The 25329-nt window shown below is 44.5% G+C and overlaps 1 protein-coding gene across 1 annotated transcript in view; it reads right to left on the bottom strand.

Annotated features, from left to right (window-relative positions):
• Window positions 1-25329, bottom strand: part of LRRK2 (leucine rich repeat kinase 2) — a 1602077-nt gene that overhangs the window by 1245878 nt on the left and 330870 nt on the right. The window contains exons 11-12 of the mRNA XM_085654107.1: window positions 20649-20755; window positions 9859-9988 (exon numbers count right to left, since the gene is read on the bottom strand). Of these exons, the coding sequence (XP_085510233.1) occupies window positions 9859-9988; window positions 20649-20755 (237 nt within the window). The remainder of the gene's footprint in view (window positions 1-9858; window positions 9989-20648; window positions 20756-25329) is intronic.

The raw sequence follows: 25329 nt of genomic DNA, 5'->3' as shown, positions 1-25329 counted from the left end.
CACAGTGCAGCAGGCGGCGCAGCTGCAGCAGATGGGAGACAGAGACGGTCAGAAATCACACAAAATTATTTCTGAGTAAGTAAGGAGACAAAGCCTGGTAATGCATTTGTGTCAAGGTGTTTAATAGACCTTACAGCAGGCAATTGTCCAGCACACCGTAACACCAGCTATGTGTCCAATGGGTTACGTCACCCACAACCGAATGAAAGTAGAGGGCCGTGCCTATCTCCTGCGCCCCCGCACACCAGTGCTGCGTTCAGCATGCAAACTGTCCTCACCAGCGCTGTGTCCTGCAGCAGACCCATGCCTCACACTGCGTCTCCTGCTCTCTGGCAAGGGGGGAGTTACAGTGCTGCGACTGCTTGCCTCCTCGCTGTCGTCCACTTCCCTTGTAGCAGTGGCAGCAATTTGGTGAGTATGCATCACCTCTTCGGCACTGGTGACTGTGACCAGGCCCTGAGTAACCTCACGGCTGCACTTTGCCATTTCAAGTTGCATGGCCACAGATCTGCGACTGAGCACATGCGTTGCATTGCACTGCCTGTTCACAGACTTGGTAAAGCCTGCAAGTACCTGCCTGTCTCTCCGCCTTGCAGCGCGCTCACCATCCATCCTGCCACATAACTGCCTCACTGCCTCCGACACCTCCTTCAATCTCTCTGCCCCAGTATTGTTGAGGCAGTAGATGGCCTCCTTCATGTCATCAAGCTTCCTGTTGTTAGCCACCATCTGTTGTTGAATGGCCCTCATTCTCTTCCCCTGCAGGCGCTGCACATTGAGCATCTGCCCCTCCAGTCCAGAGAAGACACTGGATCCATCAGCGTCAGGACTCTGTTCCCTCTGTCGCCGTCTACGGGCACCTGTGGTGGTTGCCTCCACGGGGGACTGTGCCCCAGATGCCTGTGTGTCATCGCCCGGTGTGGTCTGTTGGGCTTCCTGCCTGTCTTCCTCTGTGGCATCTATCTCCTGGAGTGTGGCCACTGTGTACCTCTTTGATCGTTGTGGTGGTGGTGGTGGTGGGGGGGATGTTGGTGTCCTGTCTGCAGGTGACATGACTTCCTCCTCAATTGTGTGTTCCTCCCTGGAGGCCTCGCCAGTCTCCCCTTCTGCAGCCCGGGGCGCTGATCCGCCTGTGGATACAGAATGTACTATTACTCACTTTTCTGCCAGCATCTGTCTGCAAATAAATTTCACAACTGACATTCTAGCTGTCTGTCCTCCGCTATCTCATCTATTGCTGTGTGTGACATGCCTATGCTTATTGGGGGCTGGCTGATTTGCTACCAGCTGTTAGGGACTACATTACCCATGATGCATTGCTGATCTTACACAAAACATGTTCTGGAGTGGGATTTTTGCAGGGGGATTGGGGTTAGGGAGGGGAGACAGCATGCTGTGCATGCATCTTACCTTGTCTCTTGGATGCTGTTACTGAGCTATCCACGTCCCCGACGCCACTGACGCTCTCTGGCTGGAGGGTGGACTCTACCAGTTAGTCTAGGGCAGTTGGTGCAGGCGCTGTGGAGCTTCCTCCGCCTGTCTTCCTCGCTTGTTTCTGCTGGTCAGCCACCCTCTCCTTCGCACATGCCCTCAGGTCGTACCATCGCTTTTTCAAGTCCTCAATTGTGCGATGTGTGACGCCAATAGCGTTGATCTTCTCCTGGATTGCCAGCCAAATGCTCCTATTCTGGGACTCAGGGACGTTCAGTGATCTCTTGCCAAAGAGATGGTCCTGGTCTTTGACTACTTCCTCTATGAGGACCTCCAACTCCCCCTCACTGAACTTGTGCTTCCTTTTCCTTCCGGCAGCATCTTTCCCCTTCTGGTGTGAGGTCATGGTGCAGTTCCTCTATGTTAGCTGGGTGGTGGCTGTGCAGCTCATCTGCTCTTGCTCCCTGTCTCTCCAACAGCTACAGATTCAGTGCACCTGCATGGGTGTGGCCACTTCCTGGTTGTGAGGTCATGTGGATGCACAGGATTGGCTGATTCGACAATTACGGATTTTTTGATTTACCGATTTGGTAATTACAGAATCTGTATTACAGAATCGGTATTACCGATTTGGTAATATAGAATCGGTAATTCTTTTACCGATTTTGAAGGAAATCGCAAATTTTTAGCGATTATTACCGAATCTGTATTTTTTACCGATTTTTTACCTACATCGGAAATACCGAGTCCTTAATAGCGATTCGGTAAAAATCGCTATTAAGGACTCGGTATTTCAAACTTACCTACATCTGGCCCATAGTTGTTTAAAACATCAATTGATAGCTTAGTGTTATGTATTTTAGCATATATTTAAATTTTGTAATATATGTGTTAAATTTGTAGTAGTTATTAATGTTATTTTATTTGAATGTTGCGTTTTTTAGTTCCGTAGTGGGTTGTGGGTTTACAGGGGAATAGGGTGGGAAGTAATTTAATTAGATTAAATTAATGTATATTTTCTATTTATTAATATTTATTTAATTGAGATTTTATAGTGTTAATTGTGTAAAGTAATTTGTTGTTAGTTGGTTGTTAATTAATATTAAGTAATTGATATATAATCATAGAAATTGTGTAATTAATTTTAGGTGAACGTTTTAGGGTTTTTAGGGTTAAAGGGTGGGAAGTAATTTATTTTTGATGAATTAATAATGAGTTGTTAATTGAGAATGATTTATTTATGTAAAATTCATTATGGCAATTGTGTAATTATGTTTAGGTGTGGGTTGTGGGGTTTATAGGGGTAAAGGGTGGGAAGTAATTTATGTTTAGTCAATAATTAGATGTTAATCAATATTAATTAAATATGGAAATTGTGTAATTACTTTTAGGTGTTTGTTGTGGGGTTTATAGAGGTAAAGGTTGTGAAGCAATTTGTGTTTAATTAATTACTAGTTGTTAAGTAATATTAATTAATTAATATTTATTTAGGGTAACTGTTTATTTTTTGTTTATGGTTTTTACTTTCAAAGGGGTAAACGGTGGGTATTAAATACATTTTACTTACTTTATAATGAGTTATTTAATGGTTTTAATTAAAAAAAAGTTTTAATTGTGTAATCCATTTTTTTATAGTTTAATTTTAGATGTGTGTTGTGGGGAATATAGGGTTAAAGTGTGGTAAGTTAATACATTTTTATTCGTTTTTTTTTTAAATTAATAATATTTCTTTAATTTGCAATTAATTATGTTAATTATTGAAGTAACTATTTTTAATGTAGATACAAGTTGTGATTTGTGTGGTGTTATAGGGTAGAAATTAAAATAAAGGCATTTATGTAATAATTAATGTTTTGGTTTGTAAATATTTTCTAGTTAAAAATATTTATTTGTTTGAAGTTTATTTTTTATTTTCTATAATATTTTTAGGTATTTGTCATATGTAATTAACATTATATGTTTTTGTTTTGTATTTTCAATATTAAATATATTTGTATTTTATTTTTTAACATTTGTTTCTTTTTTAATATCTTTTGGATATTTTAATTTTTTTTTGTTTTTATGTTTTAACTGAGTGGAGTTTGAATATTTCATATTATCCCTCTGCATCCAACATGTTCCCTACTGTTGCACTCATTGGAGAGGGAATAGTAATTTGTACCCCTCTGCTATCCAACACTTTCCCTACTGTTGCACTCACTGGAATAGAAATAGTAAATATTATCCCTCCGCTATCCAACACTTTCCCTACTGTTACACTCATTGGAGTGGGAATAATCATTCTTACCCCTACACTATCCAACACTTTCCCTAATGTTGCACTGACTGTTTTGGGAAATTTAAGTTGAAATATTTTTAAATAGTTGGATGTTTTAATTTATAATAGAATTTTTTGTTATTATATTTTATGTTATAGGTATATATACATACATATATATATATATATATATATATATATATATATATATATATATATATATATATATAATATATATATATATATATATATCCCACAAAAGATTGCCTCGCAAATGAACCAAGACCTTGAAGGGCGGCCAGTGTTGCTGGTACGAGGCTTCCAGTCATAAATACCACAAAACCCTCCTTGTGAAAAGAGGCACACCGACTCTGGCTGGGTTACTGCATTTCATTTATTCGTGGAAAAGCACGAAGGCAATAGGCATCCTTTTCCCAACATTTCAGCTTCTGCAAGCCTTGATCACGGGAGGAGTCTCTGACTTTTGAATGACCCACGTGGTTCCTTTTAAACACTGCAGGCCGTATTTTTTTGCAGAGCGCGCAGGGGGATGATTATTTCCAATTTTAAACGGAGCGCTTTGATATGCGTGTTCCTCATTGCTTGTCAATCCCCAGCGCTAAAATACAGTCAGCCAAAATGCACAGTTCGTTTTTTCAAGTTTCCACTTACTAGAAAACAGCATCAGCTCGCAGCCTCAGGTAATTATTCCTTAAGCTCCCAACTCGCCACACACTGGAAACATTTCCACCGAGGGCAAGCAGGTCCGGTTCCAACAATAATTGTCCCACAAAAGATTGCCTCGCAAATGAACCAAGACCTTGAAGGGCGGCCAGTGTTGCTGGTACGAGGCTTCCAGTCATAAATACCACAAAACCCTCCTTGTGAAAAGAGGCACACCGACTCTGGATGGGTTACTGCATTTCATTTATTCGTGGAAAAGCACGAAGGCAATAGGCATCCTTTTCCCAATGTTTCAGCTTCTGCAAGCCTTGATCACGGGAGGAGTCTCTGACTTTTGAATGACCCACGTGGTTCCTTTTAAACACTGCAGGCCGTATTTTTTTGCAGAGCGCGCAGGGGGATGATTATTTCCAATTTTAAACGGAGCGCTTTGATATGCGTGTTCCTCATTGCTTGTCAATCCCCAGCGCTAAAATACAGTCAGCCAAAATGCACAGTTCGTTTTTTCAAGTTTCCACTTACTAGAAAACAGCATCAGCTCGCAGCCTCAGGTAATTATTCCTTAAGCTCCCAACTCGCCACACACTGGAAACATTTCCACCGAGGGCACCGCAGGTCCGGTTCCAATATTGTTGGAACCGGACCTGCTTGCCCTCGGTGGAAACTCATAGTATAATGCTGCTTTAAATGTCATTAAATATAACTCACACCCTTGATACGGTGGAAGAGACCATACGCCTTCGTTCTGCCAACATCAGAGCGTCCCAGGAGTCCGCATTGCTTTGCAATCTCAAAGCTGCAGACCCGCCATAAGTAACCAGCAGTGGTACTCTTCCGGCCGGACCAGCCGTATTATTACCTTTCCACAGTTTGTCCCCAAACAAGTGCACTCCTCACTGGGACCAATATACGGCTCGGCAGGGCAAAGGTAAGCAGGTATCCTCCTAAATGATAAATGCCCAATACGTTTCAGAATTAATTTCCTTGATCACGGGCAGCAGCATGATAGAAGATCTCACGAGACTGCATTGCACTGTTTTTTCATCCACTTTATTCAATCTCGAGTGAGAGTCACATGTTCAACAGTGCATGCTGGTAAATACAGTCCAAAAGGTGCAAAACTCATAGTATAATGCTGCTTTAAATGCCATTAAATATAACTCACACCCTTGATACGGTGGAAGAGACCATACGCCTTCGTTCTGCCAACATCAGAGCGTCCCAGGAGTCCGCATTGCTTTGCAATCTCAAAGCTGCAGACCCGCCATAAGTAACCAGCAGTGGTGCTCTTCCGGCCGGACCAGCCGTATTATTACCTTTCCACAGTTTGTCCCCAAACAAGTGCACTCCTCACTGGGACCAATATACGGCTCGGCAGGGCAAAGGTAAGCAGGTATCCTCCTAAATGATAAATGCCCAACGCGTTTCAGAATTAATTTCCTTGATCACGGGCAGCAGCATGATAGAAGATCTCACGAGACTGCATTGCACTGTTTTTTCATCCACTTTATTCAATCTCGAGTGAGAGTCACATGTTCAACAGTGCATGCTGGTAAATACAGTCCAAAAGGTGCAAAACTCATAGTATAATGCTGCTTTAAATGCCATTAAATATAACTCACACCCTTGATACGGTGGAAGAGACCATACGCCTTCGTTCTGCCAACATCAGAGCGTCCCAGGAGTCCGCATTGCTTTGCAATCTCAAAGCTGCAGACCCGCCATAAGTAACCAGCAGTGGTGCTCTTCCGGCCGGACCAGCCGTATTATTACCTTTCCACAGTTTGTCCCCAAACAAGTGCACTCCTCACTGGGACCAATATACGGCTCGGCAGGGCAAAGGTAAGCAGGTATCCTCCTAAATGATAAATGCCCAACGCGTTTCAGAATTAATTTCCTTGATCACGGGCAGCAGCATGATAGAAGATCTCACGAGACTGCATTGCACTGTTTTTCATCCACTTTATTCAATCTCGAGTGAGAGTCACATGTTTAACAGTGCATGCTGGTAAATACAGTCCAAAAGGTGCAAAACTCATAGTATAATGCTGCTTTAAATGTCATTAACTATAACTCACACCCTTGATACGGTGGAAGAGACCATACGCCTTCGTTCTGCCAACATCAGAGCGTCCCAGGAGTCCGCATTGCTTTGCAATCTCAAAGCTGCAGACCCGCCATAAGTAACCAGCAGTGGTGCTCTTCCGGCCGGACCAGCCGTATTATTACCTTTCCACAGTTTGTCCCCAAACAAGTGCACTCCTCACTGGGACCAATATACGGCTCGGCAGGGCAAAGGTAAGCAGGTATCCTCCTAAATGATAAATGCCCAACGCGTTTCAGAATTAATTTCCTTGATCACGGGCAGCAGCATGATAGAAGATCTCACGAGACTGCATTGCACTGTTTTTCATCCACTTTATTCAATCTCGAGTGAGAGTCACATGTTTAACAGTGCATGCTGGTAAATACAGTCCAAAAGGTGCAAAACTCATAGTATAATGCTGCTTTAAATGTCATTAACTATAACTCACACCCTTGATACGGTGGAAGAGACCATACGCCTTCGTTCTGCCAACATCAGAGCGTCCCAGGAGTCCGCATTGCTTTGCAATCTCAAAGCTGCAGACCCGCCATAAGTAACCAGCAGTGGTGCTCTTCCGGCCGGACCAGCCGTATTATTACCTTTCCACAGTTTGTCCCCAAACAAGTGCACTCCTCACTGGGACCAATATACGGCTCGGCAGGGCAAAGGTAAGCAGGTATCCTCCTAAATGATAAATGCCCAATACGTTTCAGAATTAATTTCCTTGATCACGGGCAGCAGCATGATAGAAGATCTCACGAGACTGCATTGCACTGTTTTTTCATCCACTTTATTCAATCTCGAGTGAGAGTCACATGTTCAACAGTGCATGCTGGTAAATACAGTCCAAAAGGTGCAAAACTCATAGTATAATGCTGCTTTAAAGGTCATTAAATATAACTCACACCCTTGATACGGTGGAAGAGACCATACGCCTTCGTTCTGCCAACATCAGAGCGTCCCAGGAGTCCGCATTGCTTTGCAATCTCAAAGCTGCAGACCCGCCATAAGTAACCAGCAGTGGTGCTCTTCCGGCCGGACCAGCCGTACTATTACCTTTCCACAGTTTGTCCCCAAACAAGTGCACTCCTCACTGGGACCAATATACGGCTCGGCAGGGCAAAGGTAAGCAGGTATCCTCCTAAATGATAAATGCCCAATACGTTTCAGAATTAATTTCCTTGATCACGGGCAGCAGCATGATAGAAGATCTCACGAGACTGCATTGCACTGTTTTTTCATCCACTTTATTCAATCTCGAGTGAGAGTCACATGTTCAACAGTGCATGCTGGTAAATACAGTCCAAAAGGTGCAAAACTCATAGTATAATGCTGCTTTAAAGGTCATTAAATATAACTCACACCCTTGATACGGTGGAAGAGACCATACGCCTTCGTTCTGCCAACATCAGAGCGTCCCAGGAGTCCGCATTGCTTTGCAATCTCAAAGCTGCAGACCCGCCATAAGTAACCAGCAGTGGTGCTCTTCCGGCCGGACCAGCCGTACTATTACCTTTCCACAGTTTGTCCCCAAACAAGTGCACTCCTCACTGGGACCAATATACGGCTCGGCAGGGCAAAGGTAAGCAGGTATCCTCCTAAATGATAAATGCCCAACGCGTTTCAGAATTAATTTCCTTGATCACGGGCAGCAGCATGATAGAAGATCTCACGAGACTGCATTGCACTGTTTTTTCATCCACTTTATTCAATCTCGAGTGAGAGTCACTGATGACATATGTGTCTTTCTGAAAAAAAAATATTTGTAATATATGTATAGCTAAAAATTAATGGAAGAAGACATGGGTAAATAAGTGTCTAAATACAGTGATGTAGTATCTGACGTCATCAGCAGAGGATTGCGGTCACGTGAGTTATAGTTGCCTGCACTAACTATAACGGGGGAATTTCAATGGTTTTTCACGAGTGAAATGTCCAGCTAACTATAAAATGTGTGAAACCGATGGTTTTTTAACCCCTTCAGTGCCCGCCCCTTTCCCCGCCCAGTGCCGGCCGTTGCATTAGCGGGCGGGGTCTATGACGAGCTGGACTCGTCATGGGCACAGCGCCACCGCGGCCCATGACGAGTCCAGCTCGTCATGGGCACTGAAGGGGTTAAGTGAATTATATATATATATATATATATATATATTATGTTTGTGTTTAACTTTTTTTTAATTACATTTATTTGTTATATTTTGTTAAAATATATATTAAATTTCATTTATCTTGTTAAAAATAGTTTTATTATGTAATAAATGTAATATTTATTTTATTTTTTATGTCTATAAATATCGATATTTTGTACAACTATAGTTTTTTACATCGATTTTTTTATGTCGATATTTTTGTACTTCTCTGTTTGAGCATAGGGAGTTGATATTTTTGTAGTCTATATTTTTTACATTGATATTTTTGACATCGATTTTGTGTCAGTGAACCACCTGTATCAAAGCCAACTGCATTCAATTGCATTCAACTGTATTATCCTTGAAAAGTACTATTTTACTTACCTGCATCAAGTCCTGCTTGGTTCTAAAAATAAAATTAGAAGTAATATTTTTATACAAAACAATTGGTCAGAGTTCAGTTTTGAGTGTGTGAAATAATTTCTTGCCTGAGTGTGTACAATAAATGCTTAACACTGGACTCTGGTACAGTCTTACTGCTCACCCACACTACCACAAATAGAGAGTAAGGTATCATCTACATTTAGCTCTGTAAGCCTTTGGAGATCCACAGGACTCTGTGCACACTATATGTTACTTTGGTATAGTTTATACAGAGCCAGCTGACTACAGTTCTTTTTTCTTGAATTACAAATCCGTAGGCAGGCCTGGTTGGTATTCCCATCCTTTCTGGGTCCCTATTCAAAGCTGAGACTGGTAGGAAAATAATTCAAGGCCCCCCCACCCCACCAATACAAACCAACAAATATAAAATGAGCCGAGGTCTGCTAGGGCACACCCTTATAGACATCATGAGGTAGGAACTTTGAAGTTAACCTACAACAATTACATTTCAGCCTATCCACAACTTCACAACAATGACTGTTTTTTTTATCCTTAGTATGAGGTGAATAGCATACGAAGGCAAATGTATTTAATGAGTCTTTATTAGCCTATGAATTAAATATACAAAGGATTCCTACTGCATCCCAAGGGGGATATTCAAAGCCTCAAAATCTACTAAATAGCCAATAGAAAGATTTATGTGAGAGAATATTCAGCAATCACTTGCCAGTCATTTAAACATGAAGGTACCCCCTGCTGGCAAATGCTTTAACATAACCTTCCAAAAATAATTAAATGAAACCCAAACAAAAGAATGATTATTAGAAATACTGTTGTTTTTCAAGACTCTTTAGGTGCTTTAAGTCAAGTATGAATGATGACAATACCTGTCCGCTAGAAGATGTCTTAGCAGTCTGCAGGCACTTTCTGCAACATCTGGAGAGCTTGAATGTATTTTCATGATTTCCAGTACATTCACGTGTATTCCTTTTATCAGCAGCTCCTTTACGAGATGAGCTAAAACATTAAATCTCTTATTATTACATTAACTATTACATGTAGCTTGATTCAGAAACGTGTGTAGTTTATGGAGGATATCTAGATATTCACACATTACATTTTGCAATCAGTACTTCACATTGAAATCAAATGTTACAAAAGGTATTTAGCATTTAATAAATACTCTGTTCAGTCAGACATGCAAGTTGCCAGAAACCTGTAACAGCTACTATCAGTCATTAAATGTTAAGTTTCACTTTTAAATGTAAATATAGAGGCGCTCTGTTGAAAACAAAGTCTTCGGTAGGCCTTGGAAAAGATATACTGCCATAAATGTTTTTTTTAACATGCTCTATATTTTTCCTCCAGTGATTTTCAGTTTTCACATACCCTCTGGGTGCATCATGGTTTTACTGTGCTACTCAACAGAGACTGATACAAGGGTTTACCAAATTGAAGCATCAAATTGAGTGAAGTGGCTACAGCCCCCTCCTATCAGGTTACAAGTTTTCTGGCAGTTGTTTAAGTGTGATACTAGTCCAACGGTACTAAGATTTTCTACATTTATCCTTATGTGGAGAATTCCTACTGGTACCCTCTCAAATTGGTCTATCCAGTTCTTCAGAATGGAGATCTCTTGTGTATCTTCTTGTAGATCTTTTGTGTAGGCACATTTGCAGTATTGTTGATGAACGGTGGTGAGCAAGTGGTTCTACTGCTCGCTACCTTTGTTCAGCGTGGCTTAGCTACCTATACTTCCCTGTTTCTAGTGATTGATGTACTCCTGAGGGACTTTAAAGTTGGAGCTGACTAACACCGTTGCTCCTTTTACAAAATTTTAAAAAGTTATGGCCTTTACTGACTTGGGAAACACAAACTGTCCCCTCGCCAGACACCACTAATGAGGCCTTTGTCAACGAGAATCTGAAATTACCATCAAAGTAAAAAATGACTACATTCAGAGGTATAATTTTGTGGGTGGGTTACTGGGTCCAGGGAGTATATGCCCACTTATTTTCCAGGGCCTTTTAAGAGGGGGCTGGACATACAATAGTAGAACTCTTTCAGGAGCTACTTATTTATAGACCCTCAGGCTCACATACATCTTTCACCAATTCACTACAGACGCATCTGTAATCCTGCCTGGACTCTACTTCTGTGACAATATTAGGTGACCTTAATTATCATTTAGAGGCTAAGAACAATTATGATACGACATTTTTGATAGACACTTTAGCTAGTTTTGGTCTGAAACAGATCGTCTTAAAGCCCACCCTTCAAGCTGGTCATACCCTTGATGCTATCTTTACCAACAATGAGAACATTGTAGTAAAGACTGTGTTGCCTTTACCCTGGTCTGATAATTTTTTTGTTAATTTTGAGGTTAAAATTCCATCAACGAAGTTGGGTCGTAGAAGCAGACCTGGGGTAACTAATTTTCGTGCCTGGAAATCGGTTCAACAAAACGATCTGATCAGAACATTACAAGAGGAACCTCCAATATTGACCGCCACTAAGGAGGCTGCTACTAATTTCGACAAGTGGCTAAATCAGGTAGCCAACACTTTGGCACCAGAAAAAAAGCAAATATTCTAGAATGAGGCAGGCATCTTCCCTTTGGTACACGTCTGATTTAAAGTTGATTAAAATTAAATGCAGGCATAAAGAGCGTATCTGGAGGACTGATTATAGCTCAGCCCTCAAGAAGGACTACTGCTTAGCCCTTGAGGAGTATAAGACTGCCATAATACAGGCCAAAACAGCATATTATACTCAAAAAGTCCAGGAGGCAGGGGGAGGAGCCTAGCGCTTGACCAAGATGGCCGCGTGAGCTCTGAGCTCCCGAGACCCTCGTGCCCTCCGTCGACTATCCTGTCTCCAATCCTGTCGGTATGCATGGCATCGTGTGGATGACCTGTCAGGGAGGCGATTGATGCTACCCGCGGTCGGATCGCCCACCGGGAACCGGACTTATGCCTGGCGGAAGATTGCGGCCTATCTCCGAGGGATGCCAGGCGCTAGAGTTGGCAGGATGCCCGACTTCTAGTTGAACAACAACGGCCAGGCGAGGAGTGAACTGTCGGACGGAGGACCCCGTCCTTTCACTTTCGCTTTCTCTCCCTTTGTCAGCCCTGCCCCTGGAGAGCTCTTGGTGGCTTTATTACCCTATGGACGCTCTGCAGGCTACTCTGGTGGCCCACTGCAGAACTGATCACCCCTGATTCCTTTCATTGAGAGGGACCCGTCTTATCTGAACCGACCTGCTTGGTATCAACCATGTCGGGCAAAGCAGAGGTGGATCGGCTGAAGGCTAAGTCTACCAGGCGGGGAGCCTATACCCAAGTCAATAGTATGGACCGCTATGCTCTGCAGAATGGATCACCGAGTGGGTCGAGCCAGTCGCCGGATACCCAGAAGGAGGCCTCGCCTTTGGCCCCGGAGCTCTCACTACAGGATGTCATGGGCGCGCTCGAAGGGATGCAGACCTCGATTGGGAGACAGTTTGATGCCCTGGCGCATAAGGTGGATGCCATCTTGGTGGATGTTAACCTGATCCGTGCGGACCTGGGCAAAACGAATGAACGGGTTAGGACCCCGGACCTCAAGACCACGGGCCTCACCGAGGACGTCACGGAACTGCAGATCGAAGTTCGTAAGCTGACGACCGAGAGTGATCTCGCCGCCCGCCGGCTGGAGGATTTTGAGAGCCGGGCCAGGCGCAACAACGTGCGCGTCATCGGGGTCCCGGAGTCCTCGGATGAGGCTTCGGTTGACCTGCTTGTCGAGGACTTGGTGCTTAATCATCTGAAGCCCAAGGGTCTTGGAAAGTTCTTTGCGGTTGAAAGGGCCCATAGAGTGCCGGGTGGGAGGCCCAAGGTGGGTGCCCCACCGAGGCCGATTGTCGCTCGGCTCTTTCATTTTCGGGATCGGGACGCTATCCTGCAAGCATCGAGGGTGACGGGCCCGGTCCCCTTCCAGAACGCGTCGGTGAATTTCTACCCGGACTTCACCCATCAGGTGCAGAGGCAGAGACAGGGCTTTCTGGGGGTGAAGAGGCGGCTTCGGGAGAGGGATCTGAAGTATGCCATGCTCTTCCCTGCCAGACTACGTGTGGTGCACGAAGATCGGACATTTTTCTTTGACTCTCCTGTTATGGCCGATGAATGGCTGGACGCTTTGCCCCGACGACGGACGGGGGAGGACATTGCCGAGGATGGGGGCAGTGGCCGGGATGGGCAGGGCTGATTTTTCGGAGGCGGTCTGACTCGATTTGGCTATATTTGAAGACTTGAATAGAGTGCAGTCAATGCGGAGGGCGGCGGGAGGACGAGGGGTGCTCTTTTCCTCCCTTAGGGTACTTTTTGTAGATTTTTGGGGGTTTTTGTAGGGCGACAGGCACACTGCAAGTTGGGGGGGCTTTGTAAGCTGCCGCAGGGGTGCAGGGTGGGGGGGGTTCCTGGGATTTTGGGTTTGTTGTTGGGGGGGTTTATTTCTGCAAGGCATGATGATTCTATCCAGGACTGTTCCATGGTGGCTCTTCGGGAGTGGGGTGGGCCTCTTTACGTTTGAGGATGGGGGGTAGGGGTTTAAGTGTTATAAGCTGGAATGTTAATGGTTTGGGGGATCGCATTAAGCGTGGGATTGTTTTGCAATTCTTGAAACGGTCAATGCCGGATGTTGCCTTGCTGCAGGAGACGCACCTTATTGGTAATACGTGCTATGCTCTGAATAGGAAGGGTTATAAATTCATCGCACATTCGGGATTCTCCTCTGGGTCCAGGGGTGTGGGCATCCTAGTCAGAGCCTCGCTACCATTTGAGGTGGACTCCACCATTGTTGATGATAGGGGGAGGTTTGTGGCGGTGGCGGGGCGGTGGGAAGGAAGAACTTTGGTTTTAGTTTCGGTTTATGTCCCGCCGGCCCTGCAGGCCTCCACGTTCACAGATCTGGGTAGGGCCCTGCTGGATCTCCCGGGGGGTATGCTTGTGGTGGGAGGTGATTTCAACGCTGTTGGCTCCGGCCTGCTGGATAGATACCCGCCCAGAGACACAGGGGGGGCTCAGAGGTGGCTCCCAGACTTCCTAAACACGCTTGGCCTGATAGACTGCTGGAGGCTCCGGCATCCCACACAGAGCCAATACACGTTCCACTCCGGGGCACATGGTAGTCTCTCCAGGATTGCTTACCTACTCACTCTGGCTGCGCATGCCTCATTGGTCTCCGAGGCGAGGCACATGGCGCATGGTATATCTGACCATTCGCCAGTGTGGATCCGGCTGGATCTAGGTCGGGAGGGAGGAGGAAGGGTGGCCCCTATTAACCCGTGGTATTTCCGAGACCCCAAGATGCGCAGCGCGCTGGTAAAGAAAGTAGATAATTTTTTCAAGGATAATCAGGGATCCGTGGACTCGGCAGTGTCGCTGTGGGAAGCATTTAAGACCGTGCTCCGAGGGGAAGCCCTCTCCCTAGTAGTAGCTGCCAAGCGGCGGAGAGATGGCGAGGTTCTGCAGGTTGAGGAGGAGATCGCGGCTCTGGAGGGAGCGCTGGAGGAGGAGGTTACAGAATCCTCACTGCATGAGCTCTGCTTGAAGCAAGCTGAGTATAAGGACCTGGTGACGAACGCCGCTAAGACCCTCAGCAGGGAGCAGCAGGGCCGATTGTATGATGTTGGGGACAAGGCAGGGAAACTCCTGGCTTGGCTGGACAAAAAAGAACGGGTCAATAGAGTTGTGCCAGAGTTGACGGGAGAGAGGGGAGAGGCGATTGTGGAACCTGAGAGGATTGTACAGTGTTTCTCGGACTATTTCTGTAGGGTTTATGCCTCAGTGTCGGATAGGCCGCCCGAGGACTCGTCTGACCTCCTCCGTGATATCGAGTTGCCCTGTCTCTCCGACATAGATAGGGACGATCTAGATGGTGACATAATGGTTGACGAGGTGGCGGGGGCTATCCGCGCGTTAAACTCGGGTAAGGCCTCGGGACCGAACGGTTTGCCGGTCGATTTGTACAAGCTATTTCCGGATAGGGTCGCCCCTCACCTGCGCGCCATGTTTATGGAGGCGCGGGGGAGTGGGACCCTCCCGTTGGACCAGCGACTGGCGACGATCGTGGTTATACACAAAGAGGGCAAACCCCGAGATAAGTGCGCCTCATATAGGCCTATCTCACTTCTTAACGCAGAGCCGAAAATTCTGGCTAAAATCCTGGCGACCCGATTGATTAGGGTACTCGGTGACTTGGTCCACCCGGATCAATCCGGATTCATCCCGCACCGAAACACGGCGTTAAATCTTCGGCGCCTTCATGGTGTAATCGCCAGGGCGGACACACTGCGTGAACCAGCTATTGTGGCGTCTCTTGACGCCACGATGGCATTTGACACGGTGGAATGGGCATATTTGTGGGCCGTGCTGATCAAGTTCGGCTTTGGCCATGGTTTTGTGAGTTGGGTGAGGTTGCTGTATGAGGGGCCACTTGCGAGTGTGGTGGTGAATGGTCGGGCGTCGACTCCGTTTCAGCTTGGGAGGGGTACCCGGCAGGGTTGTCCCCTGTCGCCTTTGTTGTTCGCCCTCGCCCTTGAGCCGCTGGCTGCGTGGATACGTTGGCACCCGGATATACGGGGCCTTAGATGGTCGCCTGAACACGAGGACCGTATTTCGCTCTATGCCGATGATATCCTGCTGTATCTTGCCTCACCCAAGAAATCACTTATAGTGGTCTGTGACGTACTCACATCTTTTGGTAGGAACTCGGGCCTTGTTATCAACTGGAGTAAATCATATTTGTATGTTCTTAGTGGCGAGGTTCCCCCGATCCCTAGAACATGTTCGATACAGGTCGCTCAGCAGGGCTTCGTGTATTTGGGGATTTTTATCTCCATGGACTCTGCTGTGCGATATGAGAAGAACCTGCTCCCCCCCCTGGCATGCCTGAGGCGGGATGTTGAAGGCTGGCGGAGGCTGCCGCTCTCCCTCGTTGGGCGTGCGGCCCTGTTCAAAATGATGTCGCTTCCCCGCTTCCTCTACGCACTGCAGAATACTTTGGACTGGGTTCCGGCCAAATACTTTCGGGAGGTCGAAGGCCTCCAGCGAACGTTGCTTTGGGGTGGGCGGCCGCGAATAGCTATTGCAAAGTTGACGCTTCCATGGTACGACGGGGGCATTGCGCTCCCAGACATCCGACGGTACTATTGGGCCACCCAGCTGAGTGCGATCAATCATGGGTTTTATGGCCCTGCCCTCAGCCCTGGGTATGCCATGGACAGGTGGTTGCTGCGTGGTGGTAACTATTACAGGGCGTTGTATTCGCGGTCCTTGGACTCGTCCCTCACGGGGCCCACTGCTGTGGCGGTGCGAGTGTGGAAGATGGCAACTGACTCGCTGGGCTGGAAGGATAGGCTCACCCTCGCTACCCCGCTATTTGAATCTGAGAGAATGGGTAGGCTTTGGCACACAAAAGGCTTTGACAAATGGCACTTGATCGGCATCTCCAGGGTCGGAGATGTCCTGATTAAGGGGAGGGTGAAGTCCTTTGAAGAGTTGCAGAAGGAGTATGAGCTGGGGCCATCTGAGTTTTTCCGCTATATTCAGGTGCGTCACGCCCTCCGATCAGTCCTCATAGAGGGTGAGAAGGTGCCTGAGTCCTCTCCTTTGGAGGACCGGGTCCTTGATGGCCATATGCCCGAGAGCACGATCTCGCTCATCTATAAGAAACTGATCAACGTCCGGGCGGATATGCTTCTGGGGTTGAGGGACCAGTGGGCTAGGGATGGCCTCGAGTTGGATGACGAGGATTGGCAGTCTGCTGTTTCCTCTCCTAAGGAGGTTGCGATCCCGTCGCGTCTGAGGCTGGTGCAGCTTAAAATACTGCATCGAGTGTATGTGACGGGGCCAAGGCTGGTTCACATGGGATTCTCGGAGGACGGCCTATGCAGGAGGGGTTGTGGTATGGTGGGTACTTTCCTGCATATCATTTGGGAATGTGGTGTCATCACGGAATTTTGGAGGAGAGTCCATGCAGTGATGGGGGAGGTGACGGGCATTGCTATGCAGCCGGAAGCGCGGTGTTGTCTACTGAATGTCTGGGGGCCCACTGATCATAATGCGGCGCAGACCCAATGGGTGACTCTGGGCAACATGGTCGCTAAGAGAGATATCGCGCGATTGTGGGGCTCTGCGGGGCCCCCCACATTGACCGCGTGGAAAGAAAATATGGACTGGAGTATGTTAAGGGAAAAGACGGTCTATTGCGCTAGAGGCCGCCCCCGGAAGTGGCAGGGGGGGAATATGTCTTGCCCCGGATCTGGATCCTCCTGAGGAACAGCTTTCCTCCTAACCTTCTTTCCAGCTCAGTATGGTTTATGGACTTTTTGGCCTCTACAGTCCCTCTTCTTCCTCTTCACTTTGTACTGTAACTGTTAGAAGAGTGGGGTCCGGCCTCCCCTGGGGGGCTCATCATGGGCTTTCAGTGTTCTTGCCTTGCTGGGGTTTGTTGTGCGTTTTTTGTGTTTAATTAAAATTGAACCTTTGCACTTCTCCTTTCATGGTATTGGGGACGCATCTCTGTTTCTATATATCGATGCTGCCGAACCTCCGGGTTGTCGGCTGAATAGCTGTGTCCTGACTTTTGAAAATAAAGGTTTTTAAAAAAAAAAAAAAAAAAAGTCCAGGAGGCCTCTAATTCCTCGAAGGAGCTATTTAAAACTGTTAATGCCCTGTCTAGCTGCCCTAGAGACGCTGTGTTTGCTCCGGATCAGAACTTTGTAAATGATCTGGCTGTGTTCTTTCAAAGCAAAGTTCAGAACGTTTACAATTATTTCGCAAACACAGCTGTAGCAGGTGGCATTATTCATCAGGGGGATGTATCAGAGAATTCACCACAAGGAAGCTTCACACAAGAAAGAAAGGGTCCATGAGCTTTTGCTTCAAACAAAATCTGGGTATCCTCTCGACCCTTGCCCCCCATTTATTCTACATAAGGCTGCAGAGGAGATTGCTCTCTCCCTGACGCCACTGTTAAATCACATTACTAGTACTGGAATCTTCCCATCTGATTGGAAAAGGGCATGTATAAGACCTATAGTGAAGAAACCCTCGCTTGATCCCTTGGAAGTCAAAAACTATCGCCCCATCTCGTGTCTTCCTCTGCCGTCTAAGGTTCTGGAGAAAGCCATGAATGTCGAATTAACATCATATCTAGATCAAAACATCTTACTAGATTCCACTCAACATGGCATTAGAGCCCGGCACTCCACTGAGTCTGCCTTCATTCTGGCGACAGAGGAAGTTCGTAAAGCAATGGATGGGGATGGGTGGGCGGCCCTTATCCTGCTTGACCTTACAGCTGCCTTCGATACGGTAAATCACGAAGTGCTGATACATAGGCTCCAGAAGGTTGGCGTCAGTGGAAAAGCCCCAACCCTACTATCATCTTTTCTGTCAGATAGGGAACAGTTAATACATTGGAATAGACTTAAGTCACACCGGTTCACTCTACCGGGCGGAGTCCCTCAGGGCTCTGCTCTATCTCCTACCTTGTTTAACATCTATGTGACTCCTTTAGCCAGCGTAATAAAGAATCACGGTTTCTCGCTTGTGTCCTACGCTGACAACACTCAGTTAGTGGTGTCTGTAACACACAGTGTAGACGCTATGGCAGAACATTTTCGTAACTGCATCACAGACCTGATGATCTGGATGAACCACAACTTTTTAAAGCTAAATGCGGGTAAAACCGAAGTTGTGGAATTTGGCACAAAAGCATCTGTTTGGAGTCAATTATTGTGGCCCCCTGAAGCTGGAATGTGTCCGATGCAGGCACCCAAAGCAAGAAATGTGGGTGTCCTGATAGACAAAGACCTTACTCTTGTCCCACAGATTAACCAGGTGTCCTCAGCCTGTTTCTACACCTTGAAGGTTTTACGGAAAATCTTACACTTCATTCCTTTCTCATTGAGGGAAACGGTGGTTGGAGCTTTGGTATTGTCAAGGCTGGATTATTCTAATGCTCTATATTTGGGAGCAGGGGCAGCCCAGCTTTCCAAACTCCAATCGTTACAAAACGCAGCCGTAAAAGTATTACTCAATCTTCCAAAGCATCATTCCACATCTGCCGGGGTAAAGCAACTACACTGGCTTCCAGTCAAACGACGGGTGGATTTTAAGGCTCTGTGTTTAGTCCACAAAGCCTTTTACGGTGGAGGGGCTTCTGATCTACAAGCTCTGTTCCCTCGCTATAACCCATCGCGCCATCTTAGATCTTCTAAGGCGGGACTGGTGTTATGTCCTAAAATTAATAGAGTGAGGTGGGGAGGAAAGCGATTTTCATATTTAGCTGCAAAATTGTGGAACTCACTTCCGACACCACTCCGACTTCAACCAAGCAGAACACTTATTAGGAAGCAAATTAAAACCTGACTTTACTCTCAATGCTAATCAATCTAGTCGCACTCGCAGGTACCTTATCTTAGCACCAAGATGCCTCGGCATTAGTTGCGCTTTATAAATATCTCAGTCAGTCAGTCACAATAGAAAGACAGTGTTTTCATTTGTAATCTCTCTCCTCTGACTGAGGCATAAAAAGGCTCTTTGTAATCACTGTAATAGAAGCCTTAAAAAGACTCAAAATTACCAGCGTTAAATGGGCTACAGCCACAAAGTATAATGTAGATGTAAATACATGTGTTGGCATATTCCCATTTTATTAAACACTGATTGGGCATAGAGTGTTTTTTACAGTGTTATCCCATATCGAAATGTATGCCCTGGACCCCTCCTAGTGTATGCAATGAGTGCTCAACTCAACTTCTCAAGAAGAGCCAAGCATCTAAAGTAAGTACTTGGAGTACAGCAGAATTGGTGGTCCTGGGATGGTACGGGGTAATCAATACTTCTCTCAAAAAGTATTCCTCAATGACCACTAACTGCCCCAGAAGGACAAGGCCAGACATGACATAAATTAACACACAAAGCAATAAATATTTTGCTACACAGAAAAAGTAATTCTAATTTTTTGCAATGTGACATGTGCTATGTAAAGTATTTTGATTTAAACCAAAAAATGCAAACAAATGATTATTCACAAAGGTAGTTAATATAGTGCTTTTCAGAAAAAGATCACCTTTTGTTTGTAATAAAAAGGATTAGGTAATTGTTTCACAAATCAATGATACATTAATACATAACAGCTATTTAGAACCACTGCAAAATCAATCATCAATAACCTAAACTAACCACATTTTATAATGAGCATATGACACAGTGAAACTCTCCTAAATTTGATACTAGATTTTGCAACCATTAGGTATGATACATATAAATAAATAGCTGTAAATGCTAACTATGCTGTTGACCAACTAAGTACTATCTCCGCTCTTCATATAGTAAATATTCTTAAACCTTCAGAGCACCACCACTCTAACCACCAGACCACATTTCATGGATCACTCAGTGGGTGACCTTTCAAGACTACCACTGTTCGATCCTGATGACCTTACTACCTAATTTTATTACCACGTCAGACAAACTCACAAGATATAAAGATATGTAACAGGGTTTCTGAAGTACCCACATGCAACACCTTTGTTCTACATTAAATATAACAAATAGCAAAAACTAGATTATTTCAACATGCACATACACTTTTAAGCACTTAAGCAGAAGTCAGGAGACCACCTTACCATTATGCTCTAACAATGTTGACAATGCATTAGCAGCTGCTTGAAACACTTCTTTAGATGTGGGGTGGGTAAGCATTGTTAGCATTATTTCCTTATGCACTTGATACCTATTAAAAGAGCAAAATAAAGGATATGCATTTACATTCACTTATTAAAGCTACAATAGTTTAAAATTGGCTTTTGTTTCAGTAGTCTCTATTAATAATTAGGAAAAATGATAACTTCAATCAATTTCTCTACTGAATAAAGCTTAGCCTGCTTAGTAGAAAAATAAACAAATGCTTGCATTGTGTATTGTTTCAATTTTGAAATTAAACTCTGAGAGAAGGGTAAAGAACCCAGGGTCAAAGTAAAAAGTAGGTGGGTTGGAACTGAGGGTTTAAATGAACTGTGTTCCTCCTCGAGCCACCGGACAAGAAGACATCAAGGCATGTTATGAAGTGCAAAAACAAGAGTTGATGGACTGAATGCAGAACAATGTCATACATTCACCCCAGTACAGAGATCTGGGCCTAAATCCATCGTTTTTTTGCTCACCATGCCGTTCCAGTTTGAACCCAGCCAAATGCAAATCAGTCTTGACCCTGTACCTCGTGGGAACAGTCCAACCCGAACTGCCAAGCCAGGTCCTCCCTGGACTGGAAACAAGCATCCTAGGACCGGTTTCTGGGTATGCCCAGATGTGGGTCCCGTGCTCACTACGCCACTGGAGTCAAGCTATCCTGGCTGAAGAGGGGTGAAACCCCAAAACCGATCTTAGGATGCTTGATTCTAGTCCAGGGAAGACATGGCTTGGCAGTTCGGGCTGGACTGTTCCCATGAGGCATAGGGTCAAGACTGATTTGCATATGGCCATGTCTGAACTGGGGTGGCGTGGTGAGCAAAATAACGATGGATTAAACCCAGATCTGTGACTGGGGGTGAGTTTTGCCAATGTGCAACATTCCGTCCATCATCTTGTGTGTTTTGCTGTTCGCCCTATGTGGGAAGGGTATGCCCAGATGTGGGTCCCGTGCTCACTACACCACTGGAGTCAAGCTATCCTGGATGAAGAGGGGTGAAACCCCGAAACCGGTCCTAGGATGCTTGATTCCAGTCCAGGGAAGACATGGTTTGGCAGTTCGGGCTGACTCCACAAGAGTCGGAATTGATTTATTGACTAGAGTGAATGGGATTCTCTCGATCTGGGTGAGACAGAGACCTTTTTCACAGTAAGGTAGGAGTATATTGTGCCACCTAGTAAAGTATGTAGAAGTGTCATACGATAAATGAATTGTTTCTAGTTAGACACTGACATAGGCTTTTGCTTCATCCAACAAATAGGTTGCAGCCCTTGGAAATAAAACAGAAACCAGAAAAACAACCCAAAGAACTGGGTCATTTGAGATCTAAAGAGCTTAACATTAGACATCAGCTTTTTCCACATATGAGGTAATGGATTTGGAATTATATACATTTGAGAATACAATATAAATGTAAAAAAGGATGCGGGCCAAATAAATAGAATAAAAGTAGGATTGTTTCAACAGAGTGTTTGAAATAATGAGGCAATGTGAACAAAGAGCTGATACGGATTAATGAGATTATGGAAAAATTATGAGGATATGGGCCAAAGAGATAACAGTGCATGACTGCACGTACATGTAAAATGTAGATGAATTGTAGGAATATTGTGCATTTCTGTAGAAATATGTAGGTAATGTGAATTCTACACGAGTACGATGTTCTTTTGTATGTATTGTATGCATTTTAATGAAGTGCTTTTGGAGCAACAACGAGGTAACAGTGACTCTTCCTTTGATGTGATGATAAAGTGCATATCAGATACTATGTATTAGACAAATATAAAAAATATATTTTTATATATGTATTTGTTTTACACAGAACATATAAAACAGGGATCATTACGGAAAAAATTAAAATGATTGTCTTGAAAAAGATGGACTAAAAATGTAATAACCATCGAAACGCGTCGACGCAAATCTGGTTACATAATCATTGGAGGAACACGGTCCTGTAATTGCCAAATCAGGAGTGCATACAGACGGGTTCCTTATATTTGGTTCTTTAGGATATGTACTGAAAATGACAAAACATAAGGTCTAAAGTTTTTTCTCTCTTTTATGTGGGGTTGTAGTGTCATTCATGTCCTGTGTAATGTTGTGACTGTATGAAGTATATGAAATGTATTGATAAGATTTTAATTGTGTATGAGAAATCCAATTTTTAATCTGGGATAATAGGTTTGTAATAAAAACATATTTTGTAATTCTTCAACTATATGAGTTAGTATCTGATTTTATATTAGTTGGGTAGGAGCTGACAAGCAGTACAAGTATGTAATAGATTATTTCCAACCCGGAAATTGTCTAGGTGGTCTGGTATTTTTGTCTGAGGGAAAACATTTCTGTTTGACTACTTGTATAATACTCCACGCATTGCGGAAGTTGGCTGTCCTAGCTATCCCCCAAAAACACGTGTTCATGAGAGATTCAGTTGCCTAATTATTACTAGATGGAATCAATGTTTCTGCAACCTGTACTACAGACAGCAGAAGTGGTAGTAAGGTTTATGAGCGACAAAGGGGTATTGCAAATGCAATATACCTTGATGCAGTAAACCAGGGTTTCAAATGACATTGAGGCCCAGGTTTTGGACATGTGATTTGATAGCCAAAGATTCTTGAGTGAAGAAGTACCACTCAGTTGAGAAGTTAAAACTAAAGCAAAGAACTCTTTAAGGTCTCGGGTGTGACTTCTCCAGTTAAAAGGATTCATCAACAGCATCATACATTTAAAAGGTACCACTATTAATTTAAAATGCCACAGCAGCATCTATTAATTTAAAATGCCACAGCAGCATCAGTCAAAATCACAACCAGAGCAGTAGTTTTGCTGCTGCAGAAGTAGTTCAAGTAGAGGACGGCAATTCAAGTTGCACTCCTCATGTCTTTTTCCCTACCCAAATCCCAAAACCTATTTGAGCACATAATGCATCAAACTCACAGCACTCTGGTCAGTCAAGAGCCATGTGTCACTGTTTTTTCAAAAATGATAGAGGATAAAGTTTGATCTATGGGTCGTACAGATATTAAGAAGGGTTATTTTCAGTTATTTGTCAAGATGCTTCCTCTCATTCCCTCTCAGCCATCACACCTGGCTTGACACAAACATTTCACTGATTGCCATTTACTCCCAACAAGAAATATAGAACTAGCATTGGCAGTACTCTTCCAATCCAATTACACAATTAAAATTATATTTAACTTCCTTTAAAACTGACATTGCCAGTGTGATTTGTTATCAGGACTAAAAAACGAAATTTCTTAAGTTATTGACAAATATGGGCATAAAAATAATAACACATTCATATACAAATCCACATGGAGACATTGTTCTTCCTCTGTGTGCAAAAGCAAGAGAAGGTAAGAGTATTGTTAAGACAAAAACATTCTGTGCTTGGTACACAGGTATGTTCTCCTGCCTTGATTGCCCACCTGTGTGTATGTTGGTTATCCTGGCTTTCATTTTAGCCATAGGATCACTTCCACACTAATCTAGAATGTGTGCAAAGTCCTAGGCCTGTTCCCAGCCATGTAAGGTCCTATGATGTCATTTGACTTGGAAGGGAGGACCATAAGTGCCCTCATAAGTGAACAGAGGAGTACTGTCTCTGTCTGGGTATATAGCACATAAAGCGGTGATGGTAGCATAACGTGTGTTTGAGATTGATAGTATGACCAGCATGTTCAATCTGTGTTAGGGAGAATGTGCCCTATAGGTCTCTGTTGAGTAAAGTTATGTAGTTATGTGCATGGCCAAAATCTTGAGCAGGCATCTAGTGAATATGTTGAGTGGGTAGGAAGGTATATTGACTGTATTCCTGTAGCTGGAGACTGGCATTCCAGACACTGAAGCAAGGAGGATGGAGATGAACAAGTTACATAACTTCAGTAATGCCTTATTTGGTAGAAGGAATATGCTACTTACCAGTATGCATCTGTTCTTGGCATGTAGAGCTGCAGAGTTGTACACTTAGCATAGATCGCCATCTGGTGTTGGGCCCGGATGTTTGCAGTTTGTTTTTGTTCTTTGGACAGTCTTTGGAAGTCACGAGTTCGGTGACTCCTCCTTCGGTCCGTACTGCGCATAGGCTTCGGCTCCATCCTCAGATTGTTTTTCGCCAACAGGGAAATGATGGAGCGTAGTAATAACAGTGAGAAACCCATGTGTGTTGTATCTAAATAAGATGGACTGGAACGGATACAGGTAGCCGGGGAGGCGGGTGGGCGTGTACAACTCTGCAGCTCTACATGCCAAGAACAGATGCATACTGGTAAGTAGCATATTCCGTTCGAGGCATATGAGGTGCAGATTGTACACTTAGCATAGATTATATAGCAGTACCCAACCTTAGCGGCGACCACCGGTATCCGTTGCAGTGGTTTGAAAAAGTGTCTTTAGTACAGCCTGGCCCACACTAGCTTGCTGCTTGGAATGCACATCTACACAGTAATGTTTTGTGAAGGTGTGCGGTGTTGACCATGTGGCTGCTTTGCAGATGTCATCTAAGGGTATGTTCCCTAGAAAAGCCATAGAAGCCCCTAACTTTCTAGTAGAGTGGGCTTTAGGTGGAACAGATAATGTTCTTTTTGCCTTTTGATAGCAAATTTGTATGCACT

This window comes from Triturus cristatus, chromosome 4_1, assembly GCF_964204655.1.
Source record: "Triturus cristatus chromosome 4_1, aTriCri1.1, whole genome shotgun sequence".
In the NCBI taxonomy this organism is placed as follows: domain Eukaryota; kingdom Metazoa; phylum Chordata; class Amphibia; order Caudata; family Salamandridae; genus Triturus; species Triturus cristatus.
The sequence above is the reverse complement of the archived record's forward strand: the minus strand, read 5'-3'. Positions and strand labels throughout refer to the sequence as shown.